This window comes from Malus sylvestris, chromosome 8 (assembly GCF_916048215.2).
Source record: "Malus sylvestris chromosome 8, drMalSylv7.2, whole genome shotgun sequence".
NCBI classification, from domain to species: domain Eukaryota; kingdom Viridiplantae; phylum Streptophyta; class Magnoliopsida; order Rosales; family Rosaceae; genus Malus; species Malus sylvestris.
In genome coordinates this window covers 1,999,932-2,016,083 of record NC_062267.1, presented here as the reverse complement: position 1 = coordinate 2,016,083, position 16,152 = coordinate 1,999,932, and the positions used below count along the sequence as shown (strand labels likewise).

At 36.1% G+C, this 16,152-nt stretch overlaps 2 protein-coding genes across 3 annotated transcripts; one reads left to right on the top strand and one right to left on the bottom strand.

The window, feature by feature from the left end:
• The first annotated feature begins 10,187 nt into the window (after positions 1 to 10,187).
• On the top strand, positions 10,188 to 13,279 carry LOC126631633 (mannan endo-1,4-beta-mannosidase 7-like). The gene is made up of 5 exons (XM_050301756.1): positions 10,188 to 10,618; positions 11,063 to 11,257; positions 11,770 to 11,892; positions 12,335 to 12,531; positions 12,637 to 13,279. Exons 1-5 carry the CDS (start codon positions 10,301 to 10,303, stop codon positions 13,091 to 13,093), a joined length of 1,290 nt encoding a protein of 429 aa, XP_050157713.1. The 5' UTR covers positions 10,188 to 10,300; the 3' UTR covers positions 13,094 to 13,279.
• LOC126631634 (pentatricopeptide repeat-containing protein At1g01970) lies at positions 13,195 to 16,105 on the bottom strand. 2 transcript variants are annotated; one of them, XR_007626423.1, is made up of 3 exons: positions 15,446 to 16,105; positions 13,667 to 14,513; positions 13,195 to 13,487 (listed from the first exon to the last, which is right to left on the bottom strand). XR_007626423.1 is itself a non-coding variant. In XM_050301757.1 (2 exons), exons 1-2 carry the CDS (start codon positions 15,932 to 15,934, stop codon positions 13,722 to 13,724), a joined length of 1,281 nt encoding a protein of 426 aa, XP_050157714.1. In that variant the 5' UTR covers positions 15,935 to 16,105; the 3' UTR covers positions 13,195 to 13,721. The 2 variants fall into 2 exon arrangements, 1 of the variants encoding a protein (XP_050157714.1); XM_050301757.1 differs by having other exon boundaries at positions 13,195 to 14,513.
• Between the last annotated feature and the right edge of the window lie 47 nt (positions 16,106 to 16,152).

Genomic DNA, 16,152 nt, shown 5'->3' with positions numbered 1-16,152 from the left:
TAGATTGTAACTGTTCTTTTGAACGGCTCTCTCAATATGTCTTCGGTTGGACCGATTGTTGAGGATTACAAACTTATGCTATCTACAATCGCTGAAGGTCACTCTACTCTTGTACATCGACAGGTAATTAAATAGTATCGCCCACCGTCTAAATCGTTTTGCTCTTCATTGTGATAGTTCTTGTATTTGGTTTGACAAGAAACACAACGCTCAAAGTTCCCCAGCACTTTTGAAGTCATAAAATCAAGAATAATTATTTATTAATTTTCATTTATCCTGTAACATTTGTAACGTAACATTTCTTTTATATTGTAACATTTGTAACGTAACATTTAATTGAGAGACGTTTGGCTATTTGAATTTTGTTCGGTTTGGCTTTTTGTATTTTCTACCCAATTAACTTAGGTATCATTTATTTATCCAACATCCCATATCCATTCCTCCTATAAATACTTATTCTATATACTCTAGAGCTGCGTAAAATGGAGTACGATTTTCTCCCCGCTAAACCCTCCTTCTCTTCGGTCTCCTCATATTCGAACGGTCACGATTAGTCAAGTCAACATCTTGTGTTCACTTTTTGGAGTATGACTCTCTCCCTCCAATTTCTCTTCCCTCACCTCCTCTCATACTTTTTCCTCCTTAGTCTTTATTTCTCTATAAAGAGTTTTTGAACAAACGATATTAATTACACTAAGAGGAGGGGGCTGGGCTTAGCCTTATAATGTGTTAACAATAATATGGTTCAAACTCGCCTTGGTAAGAATCGAACATAAAACCTCTCAATTAAGGTCAAGGCCGTCATTTTCCTTCAGCAACCAGTTTGGGCATGCTTTGTGTCAAAAAATAGGTGTCTTCTTATCCTAAGATCTATATATATTGTAATGTGTGCCCAGGTGTCTTTTTATCCTACCCTATATATATAATTGTAACTCTTTTACGATTTAAACAGTTTATCTTTTAATTCATCATTCATAGATTAATCTTACAAAGAATAGATAAATCTAAAACCATTGGAACATTCATTTGTAGCGAATAAAATAGACGAATAGCTGAATACGATTATACAAAGAAACACTAAAATGAGTATCATTTAATCGACGGTCATATGATTTTGAATTTTGATGATTTTTAGTAGACATGATCCACGAATAGTGATTTAAAATATAGACAGTTCAAATTTTTGAAAAATGTTAGAGTGTGCCTTAAAAAGCGGGTGTAAAAATACATGTGAAAGTGTGTATGTTCACCAATCTTGACCTATTATATGTAGATATATTCACAAACGATAAAAATAATTTACACTAAATTTATCTAAAATACGGAGATATAATTGATTTTTATTTTTGGAAACGAAATTTTTTTGTTGCCCATATGGGCCATGGACTTGGTTGATGGGCTTGAACTATGCACTCAATGAAATCCAATAAGAACAAGAGAAGTGTTTTGGTACTCCAAAAATCTCATTCTACACTCTTCATAAGTGTAATTTTTCTTTCCAAATATAGAAAGTTTGGAGTGTAGAATAAGAATTTTGAAGTGTCAATAACAATTCTAAAAAAAAAATTCATCCAAAAATCAATTTCGTTGCCCATGGTCTTCTTTGGTAAAAAAGAGTGAGGATCCCACCGGATCCTCCTTGTGAAGATTCCGAATATCCTCAAATCACATTCGATCATTGTACATCGTACGGACAAAAATCATTGTAATTTTTTTTTATTTAAAATTAAATATAAACAGTACCTAACAAAAATTAACCGCACAATATACAATAAACCGATATAATTTGAGAATTCTCGAAATCATTACAAAAAGAATCCAGCTAAGATTTTCTCTCGGTAAAAAAATAGTGGTCTTTGTCTAAACCCTATATATTTCAACACGTGTTGAACTCAGTATTATAAGGCCTGCAATAATGCAGAGTCTAAGCCCATAGGCCGGGCCAATCCATATAAAGTAAACAGAACCTTGTCCAGGGGCCCAAAATTTGTGTCTAAAGGGTATGCTCCCGTCTTAAGGCTAGTTGAGAAATACTTTTAAAATGACTGAAATCAATTTTTAGTAAAAATTCAAGTGAATTCTGAAAAGACACTTTAAATGCTTGTAGGAAGAAATACAAAATATTTGTTTCTTCCATAAGCACTTTTAGTCATCTTAAAAGCAGCTCCAAACGAGCTCTCATTCATAGGCTTCTCATAATCCGAAAATTCTAGAAAGCATGTTGCTAAATTAAACGGTTGATTATGCACTTAAGAATTCAAAGAAAGTTAATGATTGGATGTGAGTATGAGCATCAACACAAGTAGTTTTCCTTTTTTTTGGATCACCGTCATATGATGATACCATCACACACGAACAGCTGAATCCAGCTCAAGACTTGATACAAATAATTTTCCTAATGACACTGTCACATAATGTCGTCATCACACAATCGACCGCGAGGTCGGCCAGTTCGTGTTGTTTGTATTACTTATGCATGGGGACTTTTAATTAAACTCTTTCGTACCAGGTTTCGGATAGTGGGTTGCATGATCTTGCATGAGAATCCAAAAATCACAATTGGGTCCTCTAAAATTTGAGTCGGCAAACTCCCCAAATAGTTCCTTCCTCCCATAAAAACCTGATAAAATGACATGAAAAGCACCAAATATTATCTTTTTTGTTTGTATATGATAAATATTATCTTTTATGTTTCCGTTTACTATGTTCACATTTGAATTTCTCTCGAGTTTTTTTTTGTATATAATAAATAAAAAGTTTGTGTTCTTCTTGTGTGTGGCCACAGAAAAAAGGGCAAAAAAAAAATGCAAAAATGAGTAGTTCTAGGGTTCACATGAACTGCTAACAAAATTTATGGCACACAAGCGGGGCAGGTTTGGGAGTAGAATTCTCTTTTCATCAGTCTCTTCTTATTTAAACAGTTATGATTAAGCCACATCAGTATATTGTGCTGACTTCTTTATAGAGAAAAAAAAATAAAGAGAAAAGTGTGAGAGGATGAGGGAAAAGAAGAGAGGATTTGAAGATGAAAGAATCCGACTCAGCAAGTTTGCATTTATAGTTTGCATGATTACAATTTACGTTACGTGTTACAACTTATTCAAAAGACATAATTTGTAACACGTAACGTAAATTGTAAAATTGTAATTGTGTAAAGTTGCTGTCAATGGAGAGGGATTTGCTGTGAACAAGTTTCATACTATTTTTTTGTATGTATATCTCGTCTCGTTGCATAAAAAAAAGAATATGAAATTGGTGCATGTTTTACGTCAGCTGACTAGGAAAAATCCGTTTTATGACATCACATAAGAAGGAGAACGCACAAAGTGTCAAACACGAATGGAGTAAGATCCCATTGAGAAGAAAAGCAACGAACCAAACTTCCAGTTTTTTACTTCCTTTTTGCTTTATTCTTTGCTTTGCATTTGCTCATATCTGCATTCGCAATAAAATTATGCCCTTTGAATCTATATATTGTCTCGAGTTACAAAACTCATATACTAAAAGTCTAAAATTACGATGCAGGCCTGCGGTTAGTCAACTTGGTTAGAGATGTTTCGATTAGAAGGTGTGACCATAAGACGAAGACTTAGAGTAAAATGGGGTAGATGAAAATCTAAGATTTTAAATAGACTATAAGAAAAGATACGTAGTACTTGCTGTTAACGGAAAGCCAAGTGTTCGTTCTAGAATTCATACAGGCGACTCCACTTAGTGGGATACAAAAAAAGTTATGTGATTTGATCTGAATGAGAAGCTTCCTAGTCGGTGGCAAAGCCAAGATTTCAAATAATGGCGTCATGATTTTGACCAAAAAAACTTCGTTAGACCATTTCGTCAAGCACTAGTAGGAACGTGTTGATTTTTGCCAACACCTGCTAAAGGCTTAATGCTAACATATGTCAACAACTACTATGATATGTAAAGACTTGTTAAGGGTGGTTACAGAAAACTGTAGAGTAATGTTGAAGACTGCAAAAATTTGTCAACTGACGCACTTTATTGAGCAATTGTTGCACACAAAAGAGTCGCACACCAGAAAAAAGAAAAGGAAGCCAAGGATGATAAGAAAAAATAGAAGTATGAAGTTATAATTTAGTTTGTCCTAACAATTTATATGATCAAATACAACGCACATACAAATATACACCGGATTTTTAATGTTATTGAGATCATGATCAATGATCTCATATTGATTCCGTCACTATTCCCTCGTACCGTATTTATTGGGATACAAGAAAAGTTATGTGATTTGACGAATGAAAAGCTTCCTCGTATCGTATTGGACCCTCATCCTTTTCGTGGCAGTTGAATATCCAAATTAAATAATTTTCTTACCAGCAGGTCATAATCCTCCGTCAGCCGTGGTTGTAAATGACGAAACGCCACCGTGATTTACGCGCTTTCTGTTTTTGGCAATAATATTTTCTCTTTTGCTTTCTCGGATTTATTTTTCAGGTTTTTCCCTCATCACCTTAAACGCACGAATGGCCAAAAAAATAACAGAAAACAAAACATTTTTGTGCTTGTTTTATTTTTTAAAATCATATTATTCTACATTATTTGATAATAATAGTTGTGGTTTTAATGCTATGAGTGTTTTGGCCGTTATATTTGATTTCCACAACTGTTTAAATCTTTTACTTTCAATCACAACCATTCATTGCCTTATTATTTCATACTACATAGTACAAAAGAAATTTCTTTTAAGGAAAAATTTGGTTCTCATCCTTCCTTTTACTACTTATTGATTAAAATCCTATTCATTTTCAATTTTTTATCAAGGTCTTTAGGTATTAATAACATCATTAATTATTTCAATAATAAAATATTTTTTTATTTCTAAATATATTCATTTAATGTTAAAAATGTTACAATTAGTATATTTATATTTATGACTAAATTTTTTATTATATATTTTTAGTTTTAGTTTGCACTCATTTTTAATTTGTAATTCTTTTTTAACTTGTACCAATTTTCTTTTCAGTTTTAATTTGTACCCATATATTAATTTCTTTTTGTTCCCATATTTTTTAAAGTTTATTTGTATTTGTACCCATATTTTTTTTTGGTATTTGTACTTTTTATTTTGCTAAATGTACCCATGCTAATTATATGTACCCATTCATGTAAAACTTTTTAATCTTAAAATGTGTGACAGCCCGTCCCGAGATTTTCATCGGGAAATGTGAAATGACAGAATTACCCTCGGACGTTACTTGGGGTGTGAGTTATGTTTGGTTTAATTTTGGGATTTTTGGAACCAATTAGAACTAAGATTCTTCTTAGTTTTGGTTGGTGGCTGTTTGGACCACACAAATCCCTATCACCCTCTCTCTCTCTCTTCCCTCACGTATGGACCACACCAAAGACCCTTAAATTTTCACAGATCGAAGGTGTTTAAGGTACCAATGTATTCCTCGTGGTGTGGCGAGTCCAGGGGTATCATTTTCAGATAAGAAACCTTTCGATTCCACGTCGAAATATCAAACTCCGAATTAAGCACTGTTCATGAACTTTGTAATGGTTGGTTTTTAGGACAATCCAAGCTCACAGTGAGCTCTAGGAGGTTCCCACGAAGCTCGGGGATGTTCGTTTGGAAGTTTTGGACGTCGGGAAGCCCTAGTTCGAAGATGGTCGGTTTTGGTGAAATTATCCCGACGAGTTTTCGAAGGATTTGGAAGTTTTAAAAGGTATAGCCTTCTTCCTCTCGAAATTTGTGAAGTTTTGGTGAAAACTTCGTGGAAAACGGTGTAGAAACGAGTGAGAAATCGACATTTATAGGTTTGCCCAGTTTCCGGCGCCGGTGAGATTTTCCGGCGTCTGAAGGTAGGGGATGACTCGAGTGGGGGCGCGTGCGACGATGAAAAATTATTTTAAAAATATCTCGACGTCCGTGACATCGAGTAGGTCACTGTGGTATATTCATATACCCAAATTGAGCAATGTATGAGAAGTTATTAGCTAGTTTTGCCTATGTGTTTTAAAATAACGTTTTTATAGTTTATTCGCATATAGGTGAGACTTATCCCGAGAACGAGCGTATCCATGGGCGAATCGGGGGCTACGACCCTTCGACTTATCAGTGAGTGGGCTTTTGTTTTCAGTATATAATTATATACTTGATATAATTCCCAGAAATGTGTTTTAAATGAAAATATGCTTTGAAATAATATGCCAAATGCCATTATATTTTGAATATGCATTTCATGGTTGCATATATATATATATAATTGTGGTGTTGTGGAGGCACAGGTAAGTACAAGTAAGTTATGTTTGGTATATGTGAACTACGAACGGCTTGATCTCTGTTTAGGGTACGTAGGCAGCTTAACGAAATGTTAGGTGCATCCATACAATATATGACATAAAATAATTGAGATATACGTTTATTTGAAGAATTGAGTAGCGTGATGAACATGTTTGGTTGGATATATGAGATGTGACTGAGAAATGATGAGCTCATAAACTTGCATATCGGGTGATTGCGATTTAGCCAGAGAGAGTTGGCACATGCCTGTAAATTATGTCACCTCCCGCACCATATGCTCACATTGGATCCAATTAGGTGCACAGTCTTGTCGTACATACCACTATAGGTGGTTCTAACTCCTAGGTGATCAATGTATTATAGCACAACTAGTATTGAGAAAATAGAATTGAGCATAACTGTATCTCACCCAATCTTGTCATACAGACCCCTTTTTAGTGGTTCTGACTTATGTGCAATATATTGCCGTATAGGTCATAGTAGTGACTCTGGCTAGATTGAGTTTGAGTTATGAATTCAACCGTACAGACTACTCAGGAGTTCCGGCTAACATGTCATACTTCTATGAAGTCATTATTACCTGGATTGTTACTTATTATATTTTGGCATGGCATACATATGAAAATGATTATGTGAAGCATGAATTGAATGGTTATGATGTCAGATATTTATATATGTGTATATGCTTACATCCTGATTCTGGGAAAATAATACATGTTTTATAGTGAGGGGTTAGATATGTTGATAAATGAAATGATTTTGTAATACATTTGTTTTTGCCCACTCACGTTTTCTGTTTTACGTCCCTCCATGTTTTAAGTAAGATTGTTGTTGGTGGCTAGAAAGGACGTCTGCAGTTCTCACTTATCCTTATAATAGTAAGACATTCCTGGTACTGTATAACTAGTACTTGTCCTACTGGACTGCACCTAGACTTTATGCTCTGATTAGGAGTGTTACTGTTGTACTTAACTCCTACCACTTTCTGTTTCGAAGTGCACACTAGTAATATGGTTTTTTAATTATTTGTATGTTTGCTATATTTATCGCTTCCGCACTGTGCACATGGCTACGTCACTCTCACGTGACGGCCATCATGCCTTGACCTCAGTCGGGGTATGTCAAAATGTACCCTTTTTTTATATAAAATCTAGTCAATTTTTTTCTAATCCATTTTTAAACTTATATGGGTACACTCTTTTTTCTTTAATTTTAAAATGTATCCATGTCAATATTAATCAAAGAAATTTACTAATTTTATTAAGCCTAATATCTTTCTTTTTTTTTTGCGATTTTGAAGAATGTACACATGTTTTGATACAATAAATTTTTTGGTTAATTTTGATGAATGTACCCATGTTTATATATATACACACACACAATAGTATATTTATATTTTAATATTTTTAATCCCACAAATTATGGTTTTTTATTATTTAAAATCTCATTTATATAAACAACTAAAATTTCTAATTTTTTAATTTAAAAAATATAGTAACGTACATAGAAATAAATTATCACATTAATTTCAGGGACCTCGATCAAAAATTAAAAACCAACAAGGTTTCAATCAAATAATATTCATAACTAATGACCGTATCCAAAGTCTCCCTTCTTTTAATCACTACTTGAAAACTTATCGGTTTTGGGACTATTGATTTGTTTTTTTTTTTTAGTACATCGATATTTTTACACTAAGGGGAGGGGGAGTTCAACAAAGCCACACAATGGGCAGCCTAATTTGGTATTGAACTCCCCATCCACAAGATTTGAATCTAAGACCTCTCACTTCCAAGTGAAAAGGAATATCACCAGACCTAGTATCGAGTGGCCTATTGATTTGTTTTGATACAACGATATTGGGAAGGGTTTTTTTTATTGACACCTCATAAATTGTTGATTACACCCCATTTAAAATTTTAATACTGAATTAATAAAATGTTATAATGAAATGACTATTTAGGCCTAAAATTTAAGACTTTGATTTCTTATTAAAACCCACAAATCCAACATGAGATCAAACTTACACCCCAAAAATACTCTCAAATTAACTTTAGAGGTGTGACATCCACACACCCCTTTTTACTTTCTCACACCCTTTTAACTTTCAGTCGTCGGATATGATGAATTGAAGAAGATCAAATGACAGAAATTAATAAGAGGTGTGGGAGAAGTAAAAAGGGGTGTGTGGATAGCACATCCCTTAATTTTACTCTCAGGCTTCTTTTTTTTTTTAACTGTAACTGATTCACAGTTTGACACGAAACATTAAACTTGGTGCTAGGATTACCAATTACTACCATGTAAATATTAACAATAGAAAGTTTGATCGGGTAAATGTTTTGCCACATTCACTGCAAAATATATGCTCATTAGAGAAATATAATATATATTCATGCCAGATATATAGGGCTAGACTTTTCCCAGGACTTTTACTCTTATATATGAATGATCATAGATATGTACTTATATCCACTACCAGAGTTTTGAAGCAGAGTCGTGGAAGCAAGGGTTGTGGCAGTTCTGCAGGTTGCGGCATTGTAGAGAAAAATTTTGTGTTTTTTATTTTTCATATATATGTGGAGTGGAGTATGAGGGTATTTTAGGAAGTTAATATGGGTGTATTAAGACAATTTTTCTTTTAAAAAGTAAGTGTGGGGTGTGTTTAGTACATGGGGTTTAGCTAACAATTTGTGAGGTGCTAATAAAACAACTCTATTGGGTTCGACAAAAAAAATAAAACAACCCTATTGGGAAAGTCGAACTCGAGACTTAAAACGTACAATTGATGCTCTTAACTAACTGAATTACAAATATTTTGCAAGAATATTGATTTTAAAACTGAAAAAACAAAAAAAGAGGTTTTGGTTAGAGCAATAGCGTTATAAATAGGTTGAATAGTTAGTTGTTAGGGAGAAAAAAAAATCAGTAGGAATAAAACTCGCACCAAAATACATAAACACGATTAATTTCCGCCACACCGGTAAAGCATTATGATCTATATGCGAACAAATGTTTAATTTATAGCCACATGTATGGTTATGTTTCTTTTAGGCAAAGGGACAAGTGATGTGAGTTAAGCTACTAAAAATGTCCCTATCGTGTGTATCATAATTTTTCAGCGTAAGTTAGGTTGCCATAGGAACATGGCATTGCCTCTCAATTTTACGAAAGGTTGGTTTACAAATTCACTTTGTACTTTTACACATTCACACCCTACAGTAATATTTCAACTAAATAATCATGAACTGTGAACATACCTTTGATTCTTCTTGGAAAAACATTTCATACACTTACTTACAAACTTTTTTTATTGAGTGATATTCGAATCTAATTTAAACTACATGACAAGAAACAAGAACTTGGGTTAGGGACACATTTCTAGGGGTCGCTTTTGGTTTTTTTTGTTTAGGGGTTGCTTTCGGTTCTTTTTTTTTTTTTAACCCTACATAGTTCCATAGTCAAACATAGAATGAGAAAATTAGCGTATGCACTCAATTTTCATGCGTTTCCAAACACCTAATAACACGTCTTTCAGTCTCGTCTAATAAGAATAAACATGAAAGTTTCATTTCCACGGAGTTGTTTCACAAACTAAATGACCCCTTGTCGCATCTTTGTTTTTCAAGAATTGAGGAAAGTAAAATACCAAAATCAAGGAACTTAAGCATAGGAGAATAAGAAATAAGAACCAAATCAACTAAAGTTGTTTGATTACGGATTTTAAGACGAGATCAACTAAAATGACCTCTTGGTTCTGAAGCTGTTTGATCACGGATTTTAAGTCGAGATCCACATTGCATGTAACTAAACAATAAGGGTATAACTGGGTTTTCACTCTTTGCCTTCCTCCACTTAATTTGAGTCCAAAAAAAAGGTAAGACCATTGAAACGGGATACTACACTATCACTAACACTTTTCCATAAACCGCCACAAAATTATCATAATTTCCTATAAAGTTCCTCCCACGCTGTATTTATTACAGAAAGCGAAACAGAGGAGGAGGAGGAGGAGGAGGAAAAAGAAAGATGAAGCATTTGGGTGTCATGTTCTTGGGGGCTCTGCTGTTCATCTTCCAGAACCATGGAGTTTTAGCGGAAGAAGGGTTTATGAAAACCAGAGGAGTGCAGCTTGTGCTGAACGGAGTTCCGTACTATGGACACGGCTTCAATGCCTACTGGTTGATGTACATGGGGACCGACCCTTCTGAGAGGGTGAAAGTTTCGTCTGCCCTCCGAGAGGCGAAGGAACATGGGCTCACAATTGCAAGGACTTGGGCCTTCGCCGATGGCGGATACAGAGCTCTGCAGACCTCTCCGGGGTCGTACGACGAGAAAACTTTTCGGGTAAGTGCTTTTGCTGGAACCGCTTTTATTAGAAGCACGTCACTCCAAAGTGGTATTGGGATCACTCCCAAGATAATCCATAAACGCTTTAGTTTTGTTTCAAGCCATTCCCAGAAGCACTTTTGCTCCTTCGCGTTTTTATTAATTCTGGTATTAGAGATTGTTTGGGACTGCCTTTGTCGGAAACACTTTTGCTCCTACGTGTTTTTATTAGAAGCACGTTCAAAATTATAGTAATTGAAAAAACACTCGAAAGTACTTTCTGAATAATCATTTGACTAGTGCTTGCCCATAAAAGTATTTTTACGATCCATAAGCATTTTGCCATTTACTACGAAGTGTTTTTTATTGGCAGAAAACGCTTTTAGCTCTTCCAGAAATAATTTATAGTTTTAATTTTGGTGTGATTGTTTTTTTTTTTTTTTTGGTTTTTGGGGTTGGAAGGGGTTGGATTTTGTGATATCTGAGGCAAAGAAGAGTGGGATCAAGGTGATACTGAGTTTGGTGAACAACTATGACAACTATGGAGGCAAGAAACAGTATGTGGAATGGGCTAGAAGCCAAGGCCAATCTCTATCTTCTGAAGATGATTTCTATACCAACTCTCTCGTGAAGGGATTTTACAAAAATCATATCAAGGTAAATCATTTTTCTTAATTTGTTTTAATTTCTCAGTATACTATAAGCGCTTTTGGTAAAAGCAATGTTGGGTTGATAGAAGTTAAGTTAAGATGAGATTTATTGGTATTATTTGGTTGGTTTTCATCGTCTAGTATCATTACTTTGAAAGTGAGAAATATTTCACATTAACTTTTACCAATTTGCAAACGAGTAGATAATAGTTTTCCGCATACATGAGTTCGGCCAAGTTGGTCAAGTCAGTGTACCAGTTTTCTCCTTTTTGTCTCTAAACTACACTAAGGAGAGGGGGAGAGTTTAAACTTGAAACGCAATAAACGTAGTTAGTTGAAAAAACACTCTATTGATCAGGACAATCCACTACCTATTCGCGGCCCTCCTTGTAGATGGTCTTTGTCAGAAAGATAAAAAGTTTTTAAAAATTGTGTCGTTGGTTGAAATTAGGTCATGTCACGTTTGTTCTAAATAATAATATATTGATATGGAGGTTTTGTGATCTTGTGTATATATAGACTGTTCTTACGAGGATCAACACTCTGATTGGAGTTGCTTACAAAGATGAACCAACCATAATGGCTTGGGAGCTTATGAATGAGCCAAGATGTACTTCAGATCCATCTGGAAAAACCATTCAGGTCTGCCAAACCTTCTCTTTTTTTTTTCATTTTTTTTTTCTCTCACGTACCGAAGCGATCGGTTTGTAGACCTGAGGATCTGTATTCGACTCTCTCTTTTCCTGGCATCGGAAAAAGTTTATCTCTATAAATCTATTCAAGCTCAGTTTGTTAAGAGCATGTCATGCACATTTGGTTTAAAAATTGATGTCTAAAAACTTGTATTATGGTGCGCCCCGCTTTCATTTGTTCAGCTAGTCTCTCTAGTATTTTGGCTAAATTGAAGGCGAGCTAGAAATTGAGTGTGTGAAAAATCACTACTGTAACTTTTTACGGCTAGAACTACTGAGGTATCTAATCCCATTTGTTCCACTAGCTTTCGTCTCTCAGTGTCAGTGTCAGCCCAACAGAGTGCTTTCGCCGTTGGTGGGGAAAATGATTGACCTTTGTATTTGCTTGACAGGCTTGGATAACGGAAATGGCGTCTTACTTGAAATCCATAGATGGAAATCATTTGCTAGAAGTTGGCCTTGAAGGGTTTTATGGATCATCAAATCCGAAAAAAAATCCGAATAACTATCAAATTGGAACTGATTTCATTGCGAATAATCAGATCCGTGACATTGACTTTGCCACTGTCCACGCATATCCCGATCAATGGTAAAGATTCATAAAATGTTTCGCTATTTTTTTGTTTGATACAACGATATTCTACCTTAAAGAGAGAGAAAATGTCGTTACTTTGTTTTTTTGAACGATGAGCAGGTTAACCGGAGCAGGTTACGAAGATCAAGTCTCTTTTTTGAACAGTTGGGTCAGTGGTCACATCCAGGATGCACAAAACATTCTGAAGAAGCCAGTTCTGTTTGCGGAGTTTGGAAGGTCTTTGAAAGAGTCGGGTTATACCACAAGCCAGCGTGACCGGATTTTCACTATAGTCTACTCGGGTATCTACTCGTCGGCTAGGGGTGGAGGTGCTGCCGTTGGCGGCTTATTCTGGCAACTTCTGGCCGAAGGAATGGACAATTTCCAAGACGGGTATGGGATTGTGTTGAGCGAGAGCTCCTCGACAGTTGGTTTGATTGCCGAGGAGTCTCGGAAGCTTAATGAGATTCGGAAGATGTATGCCAGGTTGAAAAACATCGAGAAGTGGAAGCGAGCGAGGGAAGTTCGAAGGGATCGGTTCTGGTCTGGGAACAAGGCCAATGGTACAGAAAACTGAATGAAGGTTGATGTTTTAAATCTATGTATGTATGTTCCTCCAAGAGAGCACGATTATAATCTGTTTCGATAAGCAACGATCACAACGTAGTTCGTGAGATATAAACGAAAGATAGAGCTTATTGATATTATTAAGTAACTAGTATGTTTGGTAAAGTACATCAAAGAAACTTGTTCATTTACAGAAGCAAGCATTTCCAGCTACTACATAAAGTTAAAGCTACAGACGAACCTTGTCAAGGTGCCATTAACCGTGGCTCGATCTGAACCAGTACCTCACAGTCGAATTGATAGATTTAGATGAGAGTTCCATCTTTAATCGTTGCATTCTTCAATACGACTGATTCCCGACCTTTAGTAAAATCCTTTGTCTGCCCCGTCTGCTCTTCAATTCCCTGAGAAGTCAAAGCAATTTGTTCATCAATGTTGAAATCAGAAATAATGCAATGGTGATCTGTTTTCGATTCCTTTCAAGTTTCGAGGAGTGTACTAAGATCGCCATTTGTGATAAGATCTTTTCGGCTCCCTCATAACTTCACTATCATATTCCTAGCAATAAGAAGGAGCGATTTACTTGGAAAGAGAGACTTCTCCTCATTGCTGCAGAAAATAAAACCCGGAGAGGGAAACTAGGAAGCCGGAATGCTAGAATTTGCTTCCGTTGCTGCAAATTCTCTCAAGACCATATCCACCTCTTCTACAACCCCTAGTTTCCTAAACCATCCAGCCAGTGTTTCAGCAGCTTCTTTCCCAACCATGATACCATCTCTCTCCAACGCTATCAGAAATTTTAATGCCTTTTGAAGCTTATTCTCCTTTTCGTAAGCAGCCAACACTAGAGCTATACATTTATCAGTTGGCTTAAGACCAGCCGTCCTCATGTTTTCGAACGCAACACGCGCCTTTTGACTTTCACCCGATACACCATATGCATTTATGAGAAGTCCGCATAGCTTAGCGTCTGGAGAAATACCAGCTAGCTGAACTGCATTGAACACCCTTTGAGCTCCTTCAGTATCACCAACCATTGAGTATGCTCTTAACAATGCCTTGTAAACTTCACTTCCAGCATAAACCTCTCGAACATCCATTTCTGTGAGCAAACTCTCTCCCTGATCAGGCTTTCCAGCTCTAATGTACGCCATAATCATTGAGCCATATGATCTTTTATCCAACGGCTGTCCAAGGAGCCTAAGTTCTTCAAAAGTTTCTTCAGCTAGCTTAAGATTTCCGGCCTTGCTATACATGTCAATCATGGCAGTTAGAGTTACCTGATCACATATGAAGCCTCTGGTCTTCATGTTCGAAAGGGTTTTTACAGCATCCTCAACTCGGTTTTGTTTCCCATAACCATGAATTATTTTGGTATAGTCACGAATGTTGGCTTCAAAAGATTCTTCTAGTAAAGCAATTTCTGCCACCTACAAACAGTTCAGTAAGCAGATTTTCAAAAATACAACATTTGTAAGTGAACTTGTTGAAGACGATAAAATATACAGCGGAGAGTGCGAGAATCTCATAACATGCAGATCAAAAATGAACAAATTGGAGTTCCAAAAACGTATAAAAGTTGGAAGAGGATTAGAACTTGAAAGGGATGGAACTTGACAGCTCCATCCCTAGCACTTCAAATTCGAAAACAGGGAAACCTAAGCCAGGTATTCAAACAAGAAATTACCAATGATGCTAAAGGGGGTTCAACAGCAAGAAATCATCTTGCTCAATGAGTTTGGACCACTTGAATTGAGAAAACAAGTTTTAGTCACAGCTGAGAATTTTAGATTATCATAAATAACTTATTCTTATTTCACCCATTCAAGATCTCTTAATCATCATTTCTGATTACCCGTCATGCCACGCCTAAGTACCATGACCACCTAAGAGTCCTTATCTCCCCTAATTGAGAACAAAACATGATTAGGCAACACCAGAAATGGTCATTCACACTTGAAATTGTTTTTATCAAGAACTCAGATGGGTATTCAGTTTCAACATAATACACACCTTGGTCTATCAATAGCATGAACAATCTGATCATAGCTGGCTAAGGTGAGCTAAAAATCATCTACCTCTTCCTCCCTAAGACACACACACACACACACACACACACACACACAAACTTCCATTCAAGAATCCTCTGATTTCTTCAAATTCAAAAGACCCCAAGAATTCACATCCACAAAAACACTAAAAATAGTAAACACAAGACAAAAGCAAATGATAAAACTTGGAAAGCATTGAACTTTAGAAAATTAAAAATAAACCTAGTAAAACAAAGTTGCCTGAAGGTTGTAGAACTCAAAGTACTAAACTTTAAAACTAATTCACGATAAAGCCAGTAAAAAGCAAATACCTGAAGATAAATGGGGTGATCCTTTACCCTCAATTCTTTAAGAACAGCAAGCCAGTCAGCTCTGCAAGGCTTCATAATCCTACCCCAATCAGCCAACAACTCGCACAAACTACCCTTTTCAGGAGAAAAGCAAATGAGCTGCCTCATCAAAGCCTTACACCGCTTGCTCATATTTTGTGGCAGTTGTTCAATAGCTTCTTTCTGAGCTTCTGTAATCTCAGGACTCACCACATCCAGCCTAATCCGCGACTTCCCTTCTTTGATCTCAGTCTTCGCCGTCTCCTCCACGCTTGCCGCCGCCAAGGGCCGCTGGAAACGACGGTTGTGGGTGACAAGGCTCATTGGGATTGCCCACAAAGAGTTGCCCGTGAATCTGTGGCAATGGGTTTTCTTCGATTCGTTGGTCATTGGGTTTGCTTGGTGGGGATAGGGATAGCAGAAAACGTTGGAAGCATGGGCCCCCGTGAAGAAAACTTGACCAGCTGCCATTGAAACGAAGATGAAGGGAAAATTTGAATTGGATTAGAGAGAGTGAGGATTAGGAGCTGTTAATTTTGCATATTTGGAATGGATGGAAGCACAAACAAGATTCAGTAGCTGAGACCGAGTGACTGAGTTTCGGCTGCTGCGGAATCTAACAGATGAAGTTTCCCGGCTTGTTAGTCAGGTTGGCCCTTTTTTTTTAGCCAAAATGATTTTGACAGAAC